At 38.2% G+C, this 24233-nt stretch overlaps 3 protein-coding genes across 8 annotated transcripts; 1 reads left to right on the top strand and 2 right to left on the bottom strand.

Annotated features, from left to right (window-relative positions):
* The first annotated feature begins 1288 nt into the window (after window positions 1–1288).
* Window positions 1289–3701, top strand: LYK4 (protein kinase family protein / peptidoglycan-binding LysM domain-containing protein). Its single transcript, XM_079079532.1, has one exon. It carries the CDS (start codon window positions 1567–1569, stop codon window positions 3514–3516), a length of 1950 nt encoding a protein of 649 aa, XP_078935658.1. The 5' UTR covers window positions 1289–1566; the 3' UTR covers window positions 3517–3701.
* Window positions 3702–3703: 2 nt separating this feature from the next.
* On the bottom strand, window positions 3704–5664 carry LOC145160374 (serine/threonine receptor-like kinase NFP). Its single transcript, XM_079079534.1, has one exon. It carries the CDS (start codon window positions 5612–5614, stop codon window positions 3746–3748), a length of 1869 nt encoding a protein of 622 aa, XP_078935660.1. The 5' UTR covers window positions 5615–5664; the 3' UTR covers window positions 3704–3745.
* A 3091-nt stretch (window positions 5665–8755) lies between these two features.
* On the bottom strand, window positions 8756–12413 carry LOC145160371 (protein DA1-related 1-like). Of its 6 annotated transcripts, none has more exons than XM_079079527.1 (12): window positions 12347–12413; window positions 11829–11992; window positions 11448–11618; window positions 11069–11327; window positions 10842–10983; window positions 10642–10762; window positions 10362–10445; window positions 9928–10260; window positions 9767–9829; window positions 9562–9677; window positions 9418–9476; window positions 8756–9323 (listed from the first exon to the last, which is right to left on the bottom strand). In XM_079079527.1, exons 3-12 carry the CDS (start codon window positions 11577–11579, stop codon window positions 8986–8988), a joined length of 1647 nt encoding a protein of 548 aa, XP_078935653.1. In that variant the 5' UTR covers window positions 11580–11618; window positions 11829–11992; window positions 12347–12413; the 3' UTR covers window positions 8756–8985. The 6 variants fall into 6 exon arrangements, with proteins under 6 accessions (XP_078935653.1, XP_078935652.1, XP_078935655.1 ...); XM_079079526.1 differs by lacking the exon at window positions 12347–12413 and adding an exon at window positions 12182–12331; XM_079079529.1 differs by lacking the exon at window positions 12347–12413 and adding an exon at window positions 12182–12331 and having other exon boundaries at window positions 11451–11618.
* Window positions 12414–24233: the final 11820 nt, after the last annotated feature.

Genomic DNA, 24233 nt, shown 5'->3' with positions numbered 1-24233 from the left:
AACCATAAAATAACATGTGAAATAAAAATTAATTTAAAATAACTACAAAATTACATGTGACAAAATAAATGAGAATATGACATGTGTCAAAAAAATGTTTATTTATCAATGAGGATTCGTGATATATTGTAATAGTATCAGAAAAAAGTAAAAAGAAAAATAAAGTTAACTGTGGGCCACATCTTTTCACAATTTAGTGAGCCCAATTAAATTATCTATATAAGTTTCTCTTTTTTTTATTTGAAAAATAATTGTCTTCGTGAAATATATGAGTTTTAAATGAGATCTTTTAGTGAATATTAAACATGAATCATGATTGTTCATAAATAATCTATGCAAACAAGGGATATTAAATAAATAAAATTGTTTATACCTTAATCCATTCAATCAATAGTTGACAATTTCAAGTCAAATATATGCCTAATTCTAGGTCTCCGTATAAATTAAAATATATAGTGTCAATAATTCTCAATTTTCAGACCATCTTTGTTTGTTTTTAAAGGACAATGAGCCCTCATCCCAAGGTTGTCAATATCGAAATTCTATATAGATTTGTTTTTCGCTTGACAAGATCGCTTGACAAGATCAAGATCGTAACATCCTAAAAAAAAACAGTTTAAAACTTAAAAAATACATTTTGATCAACCAATTAACTATTCAAATAAGAATAACTAGTTTAAAATATGAAAATGCATTTTCAATGCATCATTTTACAATAAACAATTCAAAAAAGGTTTTATAGTGTTCACATTCGATTTACTTATATATATATATATATATATATATATATATATATATATATATATATATATATATATATATATGCAAATGGTAAAGCTTCTACAATTCAATCTTACGATCATACCTCAATCTTACCGTAAAACATTCCAAATACAATTAAAATCGATTTACCTAAATAAGATTGTAGAACTGCACAATCAAAATTGTAATTTTAACAACTTTACCTTATTTTCAACACCCCTACCCTACTGATATTAATTTATTTACCATCACCCACTAAAATCAAATCATGTGCTCCAATAAAAACCTACCACACAATCGTTTGTCTTTGTTTTCTAAATCATCCATTGTTTATATAAAAAAAAAATAGAAATGATATAAAACCTATTTAATAATTATAAATAATAAAAAAAATTGTTAAAAAAGTATTAAATAACACAGTGTCACCATCTTTGAAATTATTACATAAGTAGTACAATAGTTTGGTTTGGTGTGGATGGTTCCGCTCTCGTTGACCCAACCAACATCCAATCATGGATCACCACCACCATTTCATATCCATTTTTTACTCACTCCAGTCACTTTATCCATTCATTCTATAATCTATCTACTTCCCTTCCATACGACTCTTTCAATTCAACAGTTTGCCTCGATAAAAAAAAACTCCAGACAATATCTTTTAAAATCTTTACTATCATGCCTACGCGTTCTTCATCCAGCTATTCGTCAACTCCATATATATGTGACTCAAATCCACCTTTTTCTTCCCATTTAATCAACTTCTTCTGTTTTCTGAGCTTAATTCTGCTTAATTTGAGCTGAAGCATGGCGTCCGTGCGTCTTTTCTTAATTTTCTCTCTCCTTTTGATTTTTCCACTGGTTTCAATCAAAGCCCAGCAGCCATACATCAAGAAGCTGAGCACAAACTGCAGGGTCAGAAATGCCTCAACTTCTGTTCTTGGTTATGCCTGTAATGGCGTTAATCGTACCTGCGAAGCTTATCTCACCTTTCGATCCCGACCCCCGTATAACACTGTTACTTCCATCTCCAATCTATTGAATGCAAACGCCACTCAGCTATCTCAACTCAATTCCGTTTCTGAAACCGCTACTTTTGGAACCGGTGAGACAGTTCTCGTGCCCACCAGGTGTTCGTGTCTTGGTGAGTTCTATCAAGCCAATGCAACGTATGTTATCCAAGCCGGAGACACCCCTTTCACAATCGCAAACAATACTTTTGAAGGGCTATCGACTTGTCATGCTGTTCAGGTTGAAAAGAGCAATCTTACCATTGATATATATCCTGGTTCAAGACTCACTGTGCCTTTAAGATGTGCTTGTCCAACCGAAAAGCAAGCTGCTGATGGTATCAGGTATTTGTTATCTTACTTGATCACTTGGGGACAAAGTGTTTCATCCATAAGTGCGATCTTTGGGGTTGATACTGGGGTGACTCTTGCAGCCAATCAATTATCAGAACAAGATTTTACCATTTATCCCTTCACCACCCTTTTAGTTCCCCTCTCCGACCAACCTTCAAGATCTCAAACCATAGCACCACCACCCCCACCAACAACATCGCCACCACCATCATCACCACCACCACCCACTTCCTCCGGTGATAATAAATGGATATACATGCTCGTGGGAGTCCTTGGAGGGGTTGCTCTCACATCTTCAATTGGGTTCGCTGTTTTTTGGTTTTGCTTTCTTCAGAAGAGAAAGCAGATTCCTCCACCTATGGTTTCTTCTGCTTCTCAGAGCTTTGAAGCAATCGTGAAACCAGGGGATAAGAAGTTGGATGTTGATGAAGACTCGGACTTCATGGAAAGTTTGAACAGCATAGCTCAATCCCTCAAAGTATACAAATTTGAAGAACTTAAGTCAGCCACACAAGATTTTAGCCCCAATTGTTTAATCAAGGGATCTGTTTACAAAGGCACCATCAATGGAGACCTTGCTGCCATCAAGAAAATGCATGGAGACGTCTCGAAGGAGATTCAGTTGCTTAACACTATTCACCATCATAATCTCATTCGCCTATCAGGTGTTTGTTTTAATGACAGCCATTGGTACCTTGTTTTTGAGTTTGCTGTCAACGGACCCTTAAGTGCCTGGATCTATCAAGATGAACATGAACAAACCACCAACAAATCCTTGAATTGGATTCAGAGAATACAAATCGCTTTGGATGTAGCAAACGCGCTTGATTATCTTCATAGCTATACCACTCCTCCATACGTCTACAAGAATCTAGAGAGCAGCAACATCCTTCTCGATGATGAATTCAGAGCCAAGATTATAAATTTTGATCTCGCAAGATCAGCCGAAGGGCAAGAAGGTCAATTCGCACTGACTAGACACATAGTTGGTACTCGAGGTTACATGTCTCCAGAGTATTTAGAAAACGGTTTGGTTTCCACAAAGCTTGATGTTTATGGACTAGGCGTTCTAATGCTTGAAATAGTGACAGGGAAACATGTGTATGAGCTTTATGAGAAAGTGAAGAAGAATTTGTCTGAGGTTTTGGATGATATTCTTGAGGAAGAAGATACAGACGAAAATCAAAAGTTGACCGATTTCGTTGACCCTTTTCTCCAAGGGGATTATCCTCCGCAACTCGCCATGTCTGTAATCCGATTGATCGATGGTTGCCTGGATAAAGATCCATCCGCTCGACCTGACATGAATGAAGTTTCACAATCTCTTTCTAGGGTTTTGACCACCTCACGGGCTGTAGATGTTTCAGTAACCATTTCAGTTCAAGGGAGATGATTTTGTAAAATGACTTAGATATGTACTTTATTTTATATTATCTCAAATTCTCAATAGAATGTTATGAATCAATTTTCATGGTGTAAAGCTTCGAGATTTATTGTATCAAAACCTTCTTCTATGTAATATGTAAATAGACGAAAAGTATATTCAAGAAACACGATGAGAATGGAGTTTTACAGATATATTACATATCACACAGTGAGATATACTTTTTTTTTTGCATGTTTCAACGAGCTACAACTGGACTAATGAGGTGAGGATCTTCTGTTTCAGGAGAAGTCCAACATCTTTCATACATATCAGAAGATGATTGAGCAAGAACAGATAGATTGAAGACGATCTCTGACATTCCTGGTCTATTTGCAGACTTTTCTGATGTACAAGCTCTAGCTAATACTGCCATGTTTAAAGCACCTTCAATAGGGTAAAAGCTTCCAAGATTTGGATCCATCCACAACCTTAGATTCTCCTCTCTTCTCTCTTCTTCAACTTCTAGAATCTTCTTTATTTCCTTCCATGACATACAAATCTCTCCATCTTCTCTAGTTTCCATGGCTTTCTTTCCTGAAAGCAACTCCATGAGAATAACCCCGAAAGCAAATACATCAACTTTTAACATGATGGAGCTTATGGCAGGTCTAGCTGCAGAGAAGTTTCCAATTTTGGCCTTGAAAGTGGAATCAAGAAGTATATTACTTGTCCTGAGGTCTCTATGAGCAATACTAGGTTGACTATGTTCATGCATGTATTGCAAAGCATTAGCAATATCTAATGCTAGATTCAACCTCTGAGACCATGAAAGAAAAACAACAGAACCCGAAGAAGAAGATGAAGATAAAGGAAACAACCACTTGTCAAGTGATCCATTTTCAGCATACTCATACACTAAAAAGCAATTCCCATCAAAATCAGATGAAATCCCCATCAACTTCACAAGATTTGTATGGTTTACTCTCTGTAGTATCTTCAATTCCTCTGTTGCATCTCTAAATTTCTTTACAGCCACAATCTGACCTTGAATTACAGCCTTGTAAACAGACCCTCCAATTCTATACCTTTCACTGAAGTTCATAGTTGCTTCCATGATCTCCTTTCTGTCATACATAATCGGTTTGCTTAAGTACCCTGAAACCCCTGGAAGCAACTTATCTTGATTGTTCTTCGTGGGTTCAAAACCTTCAAGTTTTGAACCTTTCTTCATATGTAAAAGATCAGTAAACTCAAAAGAAGACCCGTTACGTGCTATGATTCTTTTAATCTTACGCGAACGATATTTATAAACCAAAAACAATAACAGGATAAAAAGAAAGAAAGATCCGATAGTTCCCAAAGCTATAAACACTATCCGAAGCTTCTTTGACTTTTGACTTTTTACATCAGAGAGGTGATTATCAAGGTGAGGTGGAGGAGGAAAGATTGGCAATTCAGAGACTGGTATAAGAACTGGAAGACAAACAGTAGCAGTGAAGTTACGAAAATTGTTCTCTTTATCAATATCATAAGAACTTGTGTTAAAAATAGAGCTCACAGGTGATAGTTTATCTTCTGGTTGCCATATGTAAGTGATAAGATATTTATCTTGAGTTTTTTGTAACTTTGTAGGACACTTACATAGCAAAGGGAACACCACTTGATCACCAATTGTCAAATTGGTTGGATTTAGAGAAGGGTTCATGTCTTGAACATAATGATAATCAGTCAGATTTTGGAACACAGAAGTTGCAGCAACATAAAAGCTATCGCCTTTCTTGATTGAATACGTGACTTTAGAGAAATAAATACTCCCATTGCATGAACAGGTGATGGGTATTAACAAAAGCTGATTAAAAACAATGTCTTGATTTTCTGATGTGAGATTGCTAGCTTCTGCAATACTTAGGCGACTGACATCAAAGAGATCAGATATGTTACCGAGATCCATGTATGGTGACCTGGCGCGATACGTGAGGTAGGTTTGACAGGTAGGAGGTGAGTCAGCAGAACACGAGAAGTTTGTGTCTGTAGATGTTGCAGAGACAATGCATGGATTAAAAATGAAGAAGACAGAAAAAGCTAGGAATGGAAGAAATGAGAATGCCATGGTAATGAGCTTCATTGACAGGTGAATTTTGATCTTACTAAATCTCTGTTATTATGTGCCAAGAATAGGGAAGTTGCTATCCTGTTGTTTTCAATCCTTAATATTATAGTGGAGTTATATAGAATACGTCATACCTTTATGAGTTTCTTGATTTTATTAACCAAGATGACTCCAATAATTGTGTAATATATTCATGTAATTAAATAAAGAATCCAAGTTGGGACGGCAGATTATGATGTTAGCTGTGGCATATTGGCTAAAGGTTGTCTTGTTAGAAACTTTCAAAACCATGGAATTCTAACATCTTAGATGAGGATAACAAGAAAAGGACAACTTAGGAATATTAATAGATTTCAAAGCAACTTTAAAAAAGAATCTCAAGTGGCAAAGGAATTGATGGTGAAATCTGGACTTTCTATCTAGCTACATTCACCCTGAAGAGAGATTTTAAAAACCATTTCAAGAAATTTAAACGCGCTATTGTTGTGGAGGAGATATTTGATACGGGTGAGTATATTAACCGAAAAACCGAACCAAAACCAAATTAACAAAAATAACTGAATCATTTTAACCGAACCGTTACTAAAAAGGGTGGTGCGGTTTCTATTTTTGATTAACCAAATACATATGGTTTGGTTATGGTTTTCATCCAAAACCGAACCACTAAAAACCAAACCAAACCAATAATATTAATAAATGTTTTTAATATAATATAATATTAAATATATGGTATGTAATTATGTTTGGAATTGAAAATTTAAAAAGTAATTATTTTGAATTATTGGGATACCTAATCTTTTATCATATTAATATAATTATAAACACTGAATCGTTCACTTTTTATAACAATGTACTTTATGTTTTTCAGTTTTTATAGCAAAGTATTTTTTATTTTTATCTCATTTTGATCATCCATATATAGACAAATATTACAATAATTTAGGAAATGGAAAAATACATACAAAAAGAGCAAAAAATAATATCACTACAAGATTGTAGATATATCCTACATACACACACCCACTCTCTGAAGTGTACGTGTGGCAAACCAACTCGAAGAGTGGTCGTTGGACACTTTTGGTGAAGATGTATGTCGGTTGACGCTTGGTTGGCACAAACTGAGTGTAAAGTTTACTTGAAGAAACTAGTTCATGCACAAAATAATAATCAATATCAATGTGCTTAGCATGTTTGTGAGAAAGGATTCCGACTTGTGAACAGAGCAATATGATTGTCAGAAAAGAGTGTAGGGTGATCAGGTGGCAAGACGTGAAATTCCCCTAAGAGATGAGTGCCCCATACTATTTTTGCTATCGTGTTAGCCATGTCATGTTGGTGATTTTAGTGTCACCAGGTCATTTTGTGTATTGGAACTTACATGTGAGTTAAGTGGCTTCGTAATTTGTACTCTAATATATGTCTGGGAATGTGCGGAGTGCACGCATGTATAAGATTGAATTATAAGCCGATTCAACGACAAGTAGGGGGTCCAGGGGCAGCGCCCCTGGGTCCGGGGTTTCCAAAGGGGCAACGCCCTTTTGGTGGGGTCTAGAGGCAGCGCCCTAAGCGGGGTTCAAGGGGCAGAGCCCCTGGCTGGAAACCATTGATTTCCTCATTAATTATGGATTCCCTTGACTTGTTTCCAAAGCAACCCATGATGGCCAACCCTAAAACGAAACCCTACTTATCGTTTTCTATATAAACGACTCTCTTTTTGTGGAGAATGATAACCCTTTTAGCTCTCGTTTTTTTTTTCATACAAACTCAGAATCTTCTAGCAATTTGGCTTATGTTTTATGTGCCTAGATTCGTAAGTATTCCCTTGGGATTATCCTAGGCTGAGTTTCTTGTAACCCGGACATAGGGTAGGAATATCAGTTCGGAAAGTGTTTACACAATCCAATGGGTATCCAAATATCCACCATAAACACTACCCTTTTTCTAACATGCCATGGTATTCGGATTCACAACTCAATCTAGAAACGGTTGGTTGCTTCTTTGCACTTCAAGAATCAAGATTCCCTCCAAGAATGATAAAATACCCATAGATTGACTGTCTAGTATCAAGGCAACGAGCCCAATCCGCATCAGAATAGCCAAGAATGGAAGGAATGGGGAGTGTCGAAAGAGAGACCATATGAAACAGTCCTTTGACATAGCATAAAACCCACTTGACGGTTTGACAATGATCAAATGTTGGAGCATGTAAAGATTGGCTTACTTGATTAACGAAATAAAATAAATCTTGTCGTATGATTGTAAGATATTGAAGAGCACCGACTAGTAGGGTGTGTGAATGATGTATCAGAAATTGAAAGAGCGTCATAGTGGAGATAGGGGTTGTCATAGGTTTAGATCCGAGCAAGTGGCTCGGACAAGAATGTCTTTGGCATATTTTGCTTGACCTAAAGATATGCCACCATCATCATAGCAACCTCAAGACCAAGAAAATAATTGAGACGACCAAGTCTTTGATAGCAAATTCTTCTTGAGACTAGAGATGAATTTGTTAATAGTTTGTGGATGGTTACTCGTAAGAATAATTTCATAAACATAGACAAAAAAAGATACAAGATGCATACCATTTTTGCAAACAAAAAAAGATGTATGAATCCCAATGATATTGGTTGAGAATTTGTGCACCACCGTTACTTTTGAAAATTTTGGTCTTGCAAGAAAATTGAGTTTGAATAAATTTCAGGAAAGACGATATGACACCAGAGACACTTGCTTTGGATTTTAGTGGATAGCTACATGTGAATCGAGAAAATTCATCAATAAAAGTAATATAATAAACATAACCATCCTTGGATTTCCTTTTAATTTCCCACTTTTGTTCCCTTCAGATTCATCCCAAAGAACAGAATAGTACCAAACGATCTCTATTCCAATCTTGGTGTCTGTCTTTAATGTTTTGTTGGTGATCCACAATTCTTTTTCCTTCACATTAACTTCTATTTCTTACATAATGGTTTGGAAATCAATTAATGATTGAGATTTTAAGTAACACAATTGTCTATCACTTTGGGTGGAGCAAAAGATTACAAGTTTTTGTCCCTTTAACATCAGTCCAGTCTCATTTCAAATGCACTACAACCTCTTCCACGTAACATTTTGGTCATTTAGTAAAGCAGTAAAACCTTAGGCTGCTTCATAGAAAGTAGAAAGGGCTAAACTGAGGTCTTGTATAAATAGAAACACATGTCATTCTATATCATCACATTTCATTTTTTACCCTATATATCAACAGTTGTAGAAAGTAAAAACCAAAAATCCTGTAATGCCACTTTCCAAATAGGGTTTGGAAGTTGGAACCATTCATGGGAACAGTTCTTTATTCATCTTTTCTTCTTTTAATTCTCAAAAGCCATTGACTTTCCAGTTGACTAGCAAGGAAATCTTCCAGTAAGTCTAATATGTTCCAGAGTGCTTCTAAGCCCATACTTGAGCACAGCCTTATTACCTTCTCTGAATCCATCTCCATAAGCTGCAGATGTATCTGACTCAATCTGGTGTTTAAAAAACTCACCAAGTTGCTTCTCAAACTGTGACCTTTTGCCTTTCTTTGATGAAACAGGAACAGATGATGATGATGATGAAGAAGATGATGAAGCAGCTGCAGCATTAGTGCCACTAGATCCAGCCATGATCTCAGAATCCAACCACATATGAGCAAGAACTTGACAAATCCCTTCTTCAACATCAGGGGGGAGATTAGAGTATCCTGTTTATTGATTGACACAAGAGAGAAATGGAAGAATTAAGAAAGATGATTGAGGGCAAAATGGTCCACTCAAAAAAACAGAAAAAGCAAGAACCTTTAAGCCGGAGCCATGCATGCATCATCTCATGAGCCAGAATTGAACCCGTCAATAACCTGAATTGATGAACTTTTTAATTATATATGATCACATATTGAAGAATGATTTATGAATTTATACCAAAAATTTATAAAAACTTACCTAGGGAGACTGTATAAAATGAGAATAGCTGTCACTTCACATTTACGAACAAGTTTATAAGGCTCTGTAAACATGTCTATTATCCTACCTGCCCCTACCCTTGGCCTCCTTATTATCTGCCATTTTCAGTAAAATAAAATAAAATAAAAACATTAACACCATATTTACTATTTAATGCAAAAAGATTAAGATTTAAGAATCATACAGTGCTGATGGTTTGTTCTTCTGAAAGACAAAGTCCTCTAGTTTCAGGCATATGATGATGACCCTGTTACCAATGCAAGATTTTTGAACTCAAAAAAACAGTTTCACTAGTATTAAAAAATAAAAAATAAAATAAAAACATTTAAGTTATTTAAGACTTACGTGTTTTTCTCCTTCCATGGCTTCATTTAGTGCTTGTCTTTCAACCAAAAGCAATGGAACTTGTTGCTCAATTTTCATATTTAACCCTTCATAAAAATCTTGGATTTCAAGATAAAGGGGTTGACATTCATGAGTATCCATTATTGAAGAGTCAAGACACTCCAAACATAGCTTTCTTCCATCATCTAGCAACAGATATTTTGTGTCTCTTGTTTCCATTCTTTCACAGCTACAACATCGAGGGGTCCCATCATGTTCATGGCTAGGACAATACTTTTGTAGCCAGAAAGGATGTGCCCTGTACTCGATTAAACCAGCCCCATTTGTAGGTATCTGCCCATAAATTTAAAAGAAAAAAAAACAATCTTTATCAGTTTATCTACATACAACCATAGTTTCAAGATTCAAAAGGGCATAACAAACAAGAAACTTACAAAGTTCTTGCAAACATCGCATTTTGGGTGATGATGTTCTTTATAGCATGATTTGTGGAACGGACGGTTGTCAGACATGGAAAACTACATAGATGATAAAGAGTAAAAAGGTAAAATTTTGAAATGAAAACTTTCAAGAAACAAGAAATGTTGTGATTTTCATGGACTTCTGAATCCAAATCTGACATCTTTTTTTTTTCTTTAAATTATGTAAACCTTATGGTGTCAATTTAGAAGGAATATAGGAACACCTTGTTAAAGAATTGGAGTAGAGTTGGACCTCATAATCAGATATTGGAATATTGCAAGCATGACAACGGAAGCATTCTGGATGCCAAACGCCTCCCATGCAGCTTAAAAATCTCCCATGACCAATTTCACCATTGCAACCTGCACATATCCTACATTCCACATGTTTCAGATGGATTGCAAAGGGTAATATTGGAAGAAAAAATAAGTGTTAAAAAAAAAAAAAACTACCTGTATACACCTGGAAAGAAACTTGGCAAACGAGGAAACAGGCTTCCATGGTTATTTCGTGGTGGTGAGTTCATGTTGATGTTCAAGCTTTCTTGAATAGCCATGGCAAGCTGCTCATCTTCCTCCAAATGAGGATCTTCATCTAATAAGATAGGGGTATCACTTAAGTAAGTATATGACAAACGAAATGATGGAGAATTTCTCAATTCATAGCAATTTCAACCTACCAATTACTTTTTTTCCTTTATGATCTTCTTGAGAAGGAGAATTTGATCCTCTGTTATGTTCTTCTGGTTCTGGAGATGAAACTGCATCATTATGATCTTCTTCTAGAGAAGAAACTGAGCCTTCTTCTTCATGTACACTTGAACGTGCACTTTTTTTGTCATCTTCTACAAGGGAAAGTGCACTTCTCTCATCTTCTTCAACAAGGGAAAATGCAATAGCTCTGTCAATTTCTTCCTGATCAAAGTCTGACAATGCATCCTAAATTTAGGACAAAAAAGTACAGAAATTCAGTGCAATTTTAGATAAATACCACATAGTCACATACATTGATATAGTTATAGATATAGATATTAATTAACAAGTAAAGAAAATGCTAACCACCTCTGTAGAAGGAGGCTCCTCCCAAACTTCTTCATTTTCGTATCTGTCATGATATCGACCTTCTGAGATTCTATGGCTTGAGCTGGACCCTTTTAAAATTTTAGTTAGCCAACCCATACCCCTAATCATATCAATCGATTAACGCTTTTTGTTAGAACAATTGCGAACCTATATGTTGAGAAAAAAGGGCGATCTTTAGGATTGGTAATTTTATAATTGATCTCAACTTCCAACAACCCAATCAAATACTGAAAGGGTTCAACCACTAAAGTATCTAAAAAGTGAAATAAATAAGGAATCTTCCAGATAGACTTTGTTAATTTTGACGTCAGAGTGTAATAGACTAATAGATAATGTTTCTGGGAGTGGAAGTCTGACCTTACGCAATTCAAAGAATCCGCAGAAACCAATGAAGCTGATGAATCCACGGAGAATCAAAGGAACCCAGTTCACTAGTGGGCATAATCATCAAAAGAGAATCGAAGTCCATGGTGAAGATGAATTATGTTCCCACATTTTCATGATACTCAGTTACTCACCACCTGCCGACAACAGTATGAAGAGAATCCGACTTTAAACAAGATTCTTACGAAAAAGGAGAAAATTCAGATAAAGAACAAGAGAGTTATTAAAGCAACTTAAAACCTAGACCAAGTACAAGAAATCTTGGAGAACAGTACAAAGTTGGATTTTTTGTAACATTAAAAGTAAAAGGATCATCAAATTCAAACCATATGTTGGGTGAGGTGCGAGTAGAAAGCAGATAGGCAACCCAAAGGATGTTGGTTGAAATTTAGCATTTGGTTATCATTTTGATTTGGGAATTGGGGCCTTTTGCTCCAATTTTTCCACAATAAAGTACGCTACATGTCAAAACTGTGAAAACAACTGCTTACCTCCTCCATTCGTCGATGAAAGAGAGGCGCAACAAAATCAAAGGGGTGTTTCGGATTGAGTTTTTACAATTATTAGGACTATTTGTTTGACTCATTGCACTCTACAAGTTTAGTTAATCAATTTTTTGATATTTGACAATTTAATAAAAAAAGAACGATAAATCATCATTAAGTTTTATAAAACTAAATAATCACATTTTTATAATTAGTTTTGAACATGTTACAACAAAATTTGTATTGAATCCAGTTGTGAACTACTAAAATATCATTTTATCTTTCATAGAATTTTCAAAAAAATCTTTGTGGTTTGCATTTTGGGTTATTATTACTGTAACTCAACAAAGTTACATATATGGTTTAAATGGTCTCTCGTGACTATCTGTTTCATTTTAAGGGCATATACTTGTGTTTTACCGATTGGAAAAGTCATGTTATCCATTTTAGCAGGTTAACCTGCCTCGTCACTTGCAAAGTAAGCATGTGAGTTAACCTGTTGAGTCAAGATTGAGTTGACTCGATGACACATGCAATGAGTAATTACTGTCTTTAATTTCCACCAACACCCCACCAACCTTACACTGTCGATTCGATTGAGTCCCAGACACACGTCTCGAATTAAAAAGGGACACACCCATGTGGGGTTTGAAGTAAAACAACCATTGTAACACCCGTGTTTCTAGGCTAGACATTAATATTGATGTGATAGTCTAGGTTAACCTTTGTAACTCATTTTGAAGAAATGAAAAGGAATTATGTGAAAATTATGTGTTTTATGCTTAATTACTAGGATTTAATTAATTAAGAATAATAATGAGCGTCGAAAATAAATATTAGATAAAGTCGATATCTATTAAGAAAGTTGTAGTGGTCTTGACAAGGATTACGGATATATAAAGAATACCGAAATCCGAGTTATAACGAAGAAGTAATGACCTGTCGAAGTTTCACGACAAAACCGGCACGGTGCCGAATGACGTAAAAAGTGAGTTTTTGATAAACTACTTTTTAGCCTTAGTGATCTAAACGAAAGTCGTAGTGTTCGTTAAACCGAGAGTATGTATAAAAAGAACGCCCAAATCTGACTTCGTATGAGGAAGTTATGATTTTTCTAAGATTCAGCTTAGCAGTAGACAGCTAAAAAGTCGAATTTTAGATCGAGTGATTTTTAGCCGACACAACCTAAACGAGAATCGAAGGTCTCGTTAATAGTAGTACAACGGTAAAAAGACAGACGAAAACGGACGTCAGATGAAGAAGTTATGAATTTTTAACGGATTTCCTGTCCTGGTCTGTTAAAAATAATAATATAAAAATTAAAGTCAAAATTAGCCGACGAAGTCTAAACGAAAGTTGTAGAGCGTAATTTTACCTATGCGTGCATATAAAGAACGTCAAAAACGGAGCTCGTATGCGAAAGTTATGGATTTTAGAACTTTTTGCACAAAAATCGAGAAAAAATGTCAAATCCGAGAAATTTCGCATGGTGGACTTCGGCCACGTCACCCTCGCTCATAATGTGCCACGTGTCCAAAATTGTTGAGTCATCCGAGCAGCTGGCAGACGCGTGTTCGAATCCGGAGAGCCGTCTGAAGCCGCCTCGCCTCCGTCCGACGCGTGTCCAGGTGACTCCTCGCATCCGAAGCGCTGGTCCAACCGCGGAGCGACGCGTGCCCTCCTGACGTGTCCGAGCTTCGCAGGTGCGCCATGACTCCAACCCTCGGACCCTAGACCTCGGTCCAATCAGAGGTCAGCAGCTCACCCCTCGCACGTGCGAGCCATGTGACTCCTCTTCGGATATGCTGCCACCTGGTAGCCTCTCAGCCGTCCGATCAGAAGCCTCGCCCCTATAAATAGAAGGGTGCGAGACCTCCCGGGGATAATTTGGAAATTTGTCAATTTTCACCCCTCTTTCAATATTTTTTTCATTCCAACTTCCCCCAAAGCCCCGGTATCATACCAAACACCCGAAACACGTCCCGAAGTGCCCGAGAAGCCCGATAAATTTATCTTTTCGGTTTTGAAGTCCAACCCTCGCAGAGCCCGGTTTCTCAATAAAACTCCCCGTTTTATTAGAAACGATCGTTTTAGGAAACGAAGTGCTGCCCGATTATCATTAAATCAAGTGACTGTGTAGTCACTTTCATCTTACACCTAGATATGAAGTATTTTCTATAAAATACGTGTTATGTGTAATTATATTAAGTGTTTATTTGAGGTGACTGTTGAATAGAGGTTTTATACAAGTTTTAAACTGTATATGTATTTTATCTACAAATATGTTGGGTAGAACATGGGTAGACGAAATAGTCGATGTGTGTTAAAATGGTGAGAGGCCTCGATGTTGATGTTGTTGTTATTGTTGTAGTCGTCTAGCGGAGTATAGATGACGACCACAGACCTTTCTAGACAGTCCAGTGGAACACTAGCAGGTTCGCAACTTGTAGGTGTTGGTGAACTAAATGTTCATTGGCTTACTCCATCCCCCTCATGGTTGTCTTTAGGACATGTATGGCTGAGGAGTCCCCTTAGCAGTAGTGTCCATCCCGATGATATTCCTTAGGCTAGGTCCCTTGTGATAGGTGTTTAGGGACGTAAAGTGAGGATAACGGGAATGGGTAATCAGGGTTATTGTTGATTGGTGAACTTAATAAGTTTATTATTATTGTGGGTTGAAAACCCTATATGCTCACCAGGCTCCCAAGCCTGACCCACTCAGCTTTTTGTTATTACAGGTAGTGGACCCCGAACATAGTCGGAGGATGATGAGAGATTTTTGGATTATAGGCCAGTAGTTGTAAATAACTGTTGTAAGGCTTATAATGTCTTGTTTATGCTTTTGATCTGTATCAGAACATGACATCCCGAGGTTTTGATATAAAAGGAAATTGTATATTTCTTAAAGAAAGGTATTGATAAACTTTTATCATGTTTTGTTTTGTGGACCAATTCCACAACATCTTTTAAAAGGATTTCTCTGATTTTATTTTAAAAACATAAATTAAATCGGTCTTTTCTGGCCGAGAAATTAGGGGATGTCACAGTTGGTATCAGAGCATTAGTTTAAGCGAACTAGGAATTTGTAGGATTTCTAAACTTAAACTTAGAATGCTAAGTGATTATTGTGAGATGAGTGTCTACCATATTTTAGACACAAGCACTAGTTTATTTTAGGAAAGGTGCCTAAAATGCTTTTATGTGCTAAATGCTATATGTTTGCCATATATGCCATTATTTGTTCGGATCTATGGTCTGTTGCCGACCGGATCTGGAAACCTTATGTGTGTAGGATTCTAAGCGTACGATTACGAGATTAGAACTAACATGTAAACGTTTCGGAGTGATAAGGGAATTGAAATATCTATCAAGGATAAAGACCTAAATTCGCCTTATTCGGCATATAGATTATAATGGCAAGAACTCGAAGTGGAGCGGGAAATGCAAACAGAAACCAACAACCTCAACCCCAAGTGGTGGAACAGGTGCCTATAGTAGGAGCTGCACCAGAACCCATCACCATGGCTGGAGTACGAGCTATGATTCAGACCATGATGGCTAAACAAAGGGAGGAATTGAGGCAAATGTTGCTGAACAACAAGGATGAACCTTCAGTTCCTGTTGAACAACGTGAATTAAATGACGATCGATCTGAAGAAGGAAACAACAGTAGATCTGTTGGTCATAGTGAACCGCTTTTGGTTGGGAGAAATAACCACGAGGATAGAGTGGAGAGAAATGGGTGCAAGTATAAGGACTTTATGACTTGCAAGCCATCGACCTTAAATGGAAAAGAAGATCCCGTCGGAGTAATGGATTGGATCTCGGAAATGGAATTGGCTTTCATGACTTGTGGTTGCCAAGGCAAGTTACAAACCACATTTGCAGTGCGTCGGTTCAGGGGTAGTGCTGCTCGTTGGTGGAACACTCTGGGGAAAACCCTAAGTCCTAATGAGCCACTGCAACTGACTTGGGCATCTTTCTTGGTGCACTTCAAGCGCAAGTACTGCTCGGCCCAAAACGTGCTTGAGCTAGAAAACCAATTTCTAACGTTGAAGAAAGGGAGTATGACCGTTGATGAATACACAAATAACTTCACAGACAAAATGGAGTTTGCTTTGCGTATTGTCCCAGATGAGCTGGCAAAAATTGATAGGTACGCAAAGGGACTTCCATGGGAGTATGCGGTGCCAGTACGTCAGGCACTTACATTGGAGGCAGCTGTCTGGGCTGCCAAGTCTGTTGAAGATATGATTAAGGGGAGAGCCGCCAGCAAGGTTGAAGTTGGCGAAAAGAGAAAGTTTGAAGGAACTTCAGGTTCCAATAAAAAGAACAAATTCTCGAAGACTGGTTCGAGAAAATTTGGAGGAGGAGCCGAAGCCAAGTGGTGTGACAAGTGTAAGAAGAAACATGTTGGGAAATGCAACGTGGAAATCACTTGTTACAAATGTGGAAAGCCAGGGTATTATGCCAATGAATGCACCTTCAATAAGAACGTCTGTTTTGGGTGCCATGAAGAAGGGCATATTTTGAGGGATTACCCGAAGAAGAAGGACGCAGCAAAACCCAATCTTCCACTAAAGCCGAAGGCTAGAGCCTTTCAGATGACACTTGAAGCTGCGAAAGAAGAAGCCGATGTCGCTTCAGGTACCTTTCTCGTAAACGAATTGCCTGCCCAAATTTTGTTTGATTCTGGAGCCAATTACTCCTTTATTTCGCATGAATTTGGTAGAAAACTAGCTTTGCATGTAGATAGACTAGTTAATGCTATAATAGTCGAGATTGCCAGTGGCAAGTTTGTACCTGTTAGCCATCGTATGAAAAACATCTTCATTGACTTTAATGGGAATAAGTTCCACGAGGAATTAATGCCTATAGAGTTAAATGGTTTCGACATAGTTTTAGGAATGGATTGGCTTAGCGCCAATGATGCCGAAATATTGTGTAGGAAGAAGATAGTAAAAGTAAACCCGCCAGGGAAAGAGTCGTTTATGGTGTATGGAGACAAACGCAGAGTAAACTCTGGAATCATTTCCCTAATGAAAGCCAGAAAGTGTTTGGCCAAGGGATGTACATCATACCTAGCGTTCGTGATCGATGCTAAGAAGGAAAAGAAGGAGGTGCAGAATATTCCGGTGGTGTGTGACTATCCGGAAGTCTTTCCCGAAGATCTTCCCGGATTGCCCCCTGATCGACAAGTAGAATTCCGTATCGACTTGTTACCAGGAACGACGCCAATAGCAAAAGCACCGTATCGACTAGCACCAACAGAGATGAAAGAACTTATGACACAACTTCAGGAGTTATTGGACAAAGGTTTTATTCGACCTGGTTCATCACCCTGGGGAGCCTCGGTGTTATTTGTAAAGAAGAAAGACGGGAGCATGAGAATGTGCATCGATTACAGAGAGCTGAATAAAGCAACAATAAAGAACAAGTACCCGTTGCCGAGGATCGAAGACCTGTTCGATCAGTTGCAAGGTTCGAGCTATTTTTCGAAGATCGATCTTAGGTCAGGATACCATCAACTAAAGGTGAGAGAGCAAGATATCGAAAAGACTGCGTTCAGAACAAGATATGGACACTATGAATTTTTGGTTATGTCGTTCGGACTAACCAATGCTCCAGCAGCTTTCATGGATTTGATGAACAGGGTTTGTAAACCATACCTTGATAAATCCGTGATAGTATTCATAGATGATATCTTGATTTATTCGAAAAGAAAGCAGGAGCATGACAAGCATCTGCGTGAAGTGCTAGAAGTTTTGAAAAAGGATAAGTTGTATAAAGTTCTCCAAATATGAATTTTGGATTCAAGAAGTCCAATTTTTAGGTCATGTGGTTAACCAAGAAGGAATAATGGTTGACCCAGCAAATATTGAAGCTGTGATGAAGTGGGAACAACCAAAAAGTCCTACGGAGATTCGAAGCTTTTTAGGATTAGCCGGATATTATCGCTGATTTATCCAAGGCTTTTCTTTGATTGCTACTCCATTAACAGCTTTGACCCACAAAGGAGCTACTTATACTTGGAATGAGAAGCATAAGGAAGCCTTTGAGAAGTTAAAGAAGAGATTGTGTGAGGCACCGATTCTTTCGTTACCTGAAGGAGTTGATGACTTCGCAGTTTATAGTGATGCCTCTAGAGTTGGGTTAGGTTGTGTTCTGACCCAAAGGGATAAAGTGATAGCGTATGCATCGAGGCAATTGAAAGAGCATGAAAAGAACTACCCCACTCATGATCTGGAGTTGGTAGCGGTAGTATTCGCCTTAAAGATATGGAGGCACTATCTTTATGGTACTAAATGTAAACTTTTCACTGATCATAAGAGTCTTCAATATCTCTTTAATCAGAAGGAATTGAACATGAGGCAACGACGCTGGTTGGAGTTACTCAAGGACTACGACTGTGAGATACTTTACCACCCTGGTAAAGCAAATGTTGTAGCTGATGCTCTCAGTCGGAAGGTAAATCTTGAAAAGAAAAGGCCAAGAGCGTTGAGAATTGAAGTTGTCTCGACAATTGTGGAAAGTATAAAGAAAGCTCAAGAGGAAGCTTTAGAGAAAAATGACCGAAAGGAGGAACGTTTGGGTAAAACGTTGGTGTTTGATACAAACGGTCAAGGACTGAAGGTATTCAAAGATAGGATTTGGGTACCTAAGACGGGAGGAGTAAGAGATATTCTGATGGAAGAAGCTCACAAGACCATGTACTCGATTTATCCCGGCAGTACAAAAATGTATAGGGATCTAAAACCCTATTACTGGTGGCCGACGATGAAGCTCGATGTTTCTAAGTATGTGGCCGAGTGTGTAACATGTGCTAGGGTTAAGGCACAACATCAGAAACCGTATGGGAGTTTAGAACCTTTGCCTGTACCCATGGGAAAATGGGAAAACATCACCATGGATTTTGTGACTAAACTGCCCAGAACAAGGAACGGTCACGACATGATTTGGGTGGTCGTCGATCGCTTCACTAAGAGTGCGCATTTCATAGCCGCCAACGAGAAATGGTCTATGGATAAACTTGCGAATTCTTACGTGAAGGAAATTATGAGGCTTCACGGTGTTCCATTAACGATTGTATCTGATCGTGATAGCCGTTTTACCTCAAGGTTTTGGAGGAGTCTACAAGAGGAATTGGGTACCAAGTTGTGTTTGAGTACAGCTTACCATCCGCAAACTGATGGTCAAAGCGAATGAACAATTCAAACGTTGGAGGATATGCTTAGAGCATGTACCCTAGAATTCCAAGGTAACTGGGATGAACACTTACCTCTAGTAGAATTTTCCTATAATAATAGTTTCCACTCAAGCATCAAGATGGCACCTTATCACGCTTTGTATGGAGAAAAGTGTCGAACGCCGTCATGTTGGCTGGAAGCTGGGGAAAAGCAGTTTATGGGACCTGAAATAGTCCATCAGACTGCTGAAAAGTTGAAAGTGATTAGGGAAAGGATGTTAGCAGCTCAAGATCGACAAACGAGTTATGCTGACAAGAAAAGACAACCGATATCATTCGAAGTTGGAGATTCGGTTTTACTTAAAGTCTCGTCGTGGAAGGGACTTATAAGATTTGGTAAAAGGGGAAAATTGAGTCCAAGGTTTATTGGACCATTTAAAGTTCTTCAGAGGATTGGGAATCAAGCTTACAAGCTAGAATTACCGGAAGAACTGGAGGGTATTCATAATACCTTTCATGTGTGTTATTTGAGGAAGTTCACGAGAGATGTGCCCGACATAATTCCCATTTCTGAATTAAGGTTGGATGAAAACAAGAGGTTAATTGAAGAACCTGAGACAATCATTGACCGTAAGACTAAGAAGTTGCGGCGCAACATGGTCGATTTAGTGTTTGTGTGTTGGAAACATACAAATGGGCCAAATCTCACTTGGGAAACGAAGAGTGACATGATGAGTCGCTACCCGCAGTTGTTTGCTGATGTGTGATTCCAGGGACGGAATCATCCTAAGGGGGAGAGAATTGTAACGCCTGTGTTTCTAGGCTAGGCATTAATATTGATGTGATAGTCTAGGTTAACCTTTGTAACTCATTTTGAAGAAATGAAAAGGAATTATGTGAAAATTATGTGTTTTATGCTTAATTACTAGGATTTAATTAATTAAGAATAATAATGAGCGTCGAAAATAAATATTAGATAAAGTCGATATCTATTAAGAAAGTTGTAGTGGTCTTGACAAGGATTACGGATATATAAAGAATACCGAAATCCGAGTTATAACGAAGAAGTAATGACCTGTCGAAGTTTCACGACAAAACCGGCACGGTGCCGAATGACGTAAAAAGTGAGTTTTTGATAAACTACTTTTTAGCCTTAGTGATCTAAACGAAAGTCGTAGTGTTCGTTAAACCGAGAGTATGTATAAAAAGAACGCCCAAATCTGACTTCGTATGAGGAAGTTATGATTTTTCTAAGTTTCAGCTTAGCAGTAGACAGCTAAAAAGTCGAATTTTAGATCGAGTGATTTTTAGCCGACACAACCTAAACGAGAATCGAAGGTCTCGTTAATAGTAGTACAACGGTAAAAAGACAGACGAAAACGGACGTCGGATGAAGAAGTTATGAATTTTTAACGGATTTCCTGTCCTGGTCTGTTAAAAATAATAATATAAAAATTAAAGTCAAAATTAGCCGACGAAGTCTAAATGAAAGTTGTAGAGCGTAATTTTACCTACGCGTGCATATAAAGAACGTCAAAAACGGAGCTCGGATGCGAAAGTTATGGATTTTAGAAGTTTTTGCACAAAAATCGAGAAAAAATGTCAAATCCGAGAAATTTCGCATGGTGGACTTCGGCCACGTCACCCTCGCTCATAACGTGCCACGTGTCCGAAATTGTTGAGTCATCCGAGCAGCTGGCAGACGCGTGTTCGAATCCGGAGAGCCGTCCGAAGCCGCCTCGCCTCCGTCCGACGCGTGTCCAGGTGACTCCTCGCATCCGAAGCGCTGGTCCAACCGCGGAGCGACGCGTGCCCTCCTGACGTGTCCGAGCTTCGCAGGTGCGCCATGACTCCAACCCTCGGACCCTAGACCTCGGTCAAATCAGAGGTCAGCAGCTCACCCCTCGCACGTGCGAGCCATGTGACTCCTCTTCGGATATGCTGCCACCTGGTAGCCTCTCAGCCGTCCGATCAGAAGCCTCGCCCCTATAAATAGAAGGGTGCGAGACCTCCCGGGGATAATTTGGAAATTTGTCAATTTTCACCCCTCTTTCAATATTTTTTTCATTCCAACTTCCCCCAAAGCCCCGGTATCATACCAAACACCCGAAACACGTCCCGAAGTGCCCGAGAAGCCCGATAAATTTATCTTTTCGGTTTTGAAGTCCAACCCTCGCAGAGCCCGGTTTCTCAATAAAACTCCCCGTTTTATTAGAAACGATCGTTTTAGGAAACGAAGTGCTGCCCGATTATCATTAAATCAAGTGACTGTGTAGTCACTTTCATCTTACACCTAGATATGAAGTATTTTCTATAAAATACGTGTTATGTGTAATTATATTAAGTGTTTATTTGAGGTGACTGTTGAATAGAGGTTTTATACAAGTTTTAAACTGTATATGTATTTTATCTACAAATATGTTGGGTAGAACATGGGTAGACGAAATAGTCGATGTGTGTTAAAATGGTGAGAGGCCTCGATGTTGTTGTTGTTGTTATTGTTGTAGTCGTCTAGCGGAGTATAGATGACGACCACAGACCTTTCTAGACAGTCCAGTGGAACACTAGCAGGTTCGCAACTTGTAGGTGTTGGTGAACTAAATGTTCATTGGCTTACTCCATCCCCCTCATGGTTGTCTTTAGGACATGTATGGCTGAGGAGTCCCCTTAGCAGTAGTGTCCATCCCGATGATATTCCTTAGGCTAGGTCCCTTGTGATAGGTGTTTAGGGACGTAAAGTGAGGATAACGGGAATGGGTAATCAGGGTTATTGTTGATTGGTGAACTTAATAAGTTTATTATTATTGTGGGTTGAAAACCCTATATGCTCACCAGGCTCCCAAGCCTGACCCACTCAGCTTTTTGTTATTACAGGTAGTGGACCCCGAACATAGTCGGAGGATGATGAGAGATTTTTGGATTATAGGCCAGTAGTTGTAAATAACTGTTGTAAGGCTTATAATGTCTTGTTTATGCTTTTGATCTGTATCAGAACATGACATCCCGAGGTTTTGATATAAAAGGAAATTGTATATTTCTTAAAGAAAGGTATTGATAAACTTTTATCATGTTTTGTTTTGGGGACCAATTCCGCAACATCTTTTAAAATGATTTCTCTTATTTTATTTTAAAAGCATAAATTAAATCGGTCTTTTCTGGCCGAGAAATTAGGGGATGTCACAACCCTCAAACTTGTTTATCATATTCGACTTAAAAAGCAACAATGTCGGCTCCACCACCTTCACCCAACTCTTTAAATTCTGGTGAAGACATCAACTACAATGTGCTTCCCTCAATCTTTTGTGATTGTGGTCAGAAGATTTCAGTAAACCAATCTGAAATGCAACGGTTGAAGGAGCAGTTCGGACATGACTATGTCGTGTGCATGCTCGACCACATCAATCTCCAACATAAGCTGGATGACCATGATCAGAAGTTTAAAGTCGTTGGTATTGCGATGGGTGACATGATGGTGGGGATGCTCTTGTTGTTGGTGGTTGTGCTCCATTTCGTTCTTAAGCCTCGATGATGAGTGGATTTGAGACAATGGTGGTTCGTGGTTAAGAAGCTTATTAGCATGTAGATTTTTGTGTTTTTAATTTTATATTTGTTTTTTTTTGGCGAAATATGTAAAAGACCTGTCTAAATGACAGACATTTTGTAAGTGAAATCCAGTGATGAATAAAAGACTTGTCTAAATGATAGGCATTTTGTAAGCTTGGGTGATGTGCTTTGTTCATTGCTTATAATCGTATTTACTTGTTAATTTTCATAAAAAAATCTGTTGAAAGTGCAATAGTAATGAGAAGAAGGAAAAAGTGGGGATGTTAGTGACCCCACGTGCCTTGCACAGTGGGGGTAATATAGTCTTTTACACGTACTACCAATAACCCATGATGGCCCTTTTATGCATGTGCCAAAAAGATAATTTACCATTTGTTTAATTTCTGATGTGAACCTTAGTTTTTTTAACATGTACTAATTCAAGCAAATAGTTGGAATCAGGATGCTCGTTCATGTTTTATAGCTTGGGTTGATGAAATGCAGTGCAACAATGAAGGTGTGATCATAACTGGGTTGTTTAGGTAGAACAAAAAGCTTCAATCTGAGTTCTTTAAGTTGAAGGTATACCTAATATGTATGTGACAACCGTCAAATCCTGGTCAAGCCAAAGTCAAACAAAGTCAACAAGTCAAACCGGTCAACTCAGCTAACCCTTGTATATTAGGGTTCACGTTATGTAATTGCTATTCAATGCGCTACTTTAATGAGAAAACATCATTTGGAAAATTCGTGTGTTTAATTTTCCTTAGCCTTGATAGTGCTAAACAATGAACCAAAGCGATAAAACAATGTTGCATACCCATCGGGAGTGTGTAGGACCCTTAAACAAGGCTTAACGGGGTTTACGGACCTTGCGTTGCGAAGCCGGACACTCACAAATGTCACACACGAAACCTCTCTCAATCGTTTTCACTCTATCTCTCTCTATTTAGAATCTCTCTCAAATCTCTCCCAAATCTCTCTCAAAATCTCTCTCAACTTTTTATAATCACTCGGGGCATCCCGACCCTCGAATTTGGCGAAAACAGCCCAAAAACGGAAGTCTACGCGAAAAACGGACTTAGGGAGCCGAAACTCCTCTTAGGAACCGAACCTTCTCGGACCGAAGCCTGCTGAGAACCGAACCTGCCTCTCGGACCCGAA

The sequence above is a fragment of the Lactuca virosa genome, chromosome 2 (genome assembly GCF_052849685.1).
Source record: "Lactuca virosa cultivar CGN04683 chromosome 2, Lactuca_virosa_CGN04683_v6, whole genome shotgun sequence".
In the NCBI taxonomy this organism is placed as follows: domain Eukaryota; kingdom Viridiplantae; phylum Streptophyta; class Magnoliopsida; order Asterales; family Asteraceae; genus Lactuca; species Lactuca virosa.
This window is presented reverse-complemented; position numbering and strand designations above follow the sequence as displayed.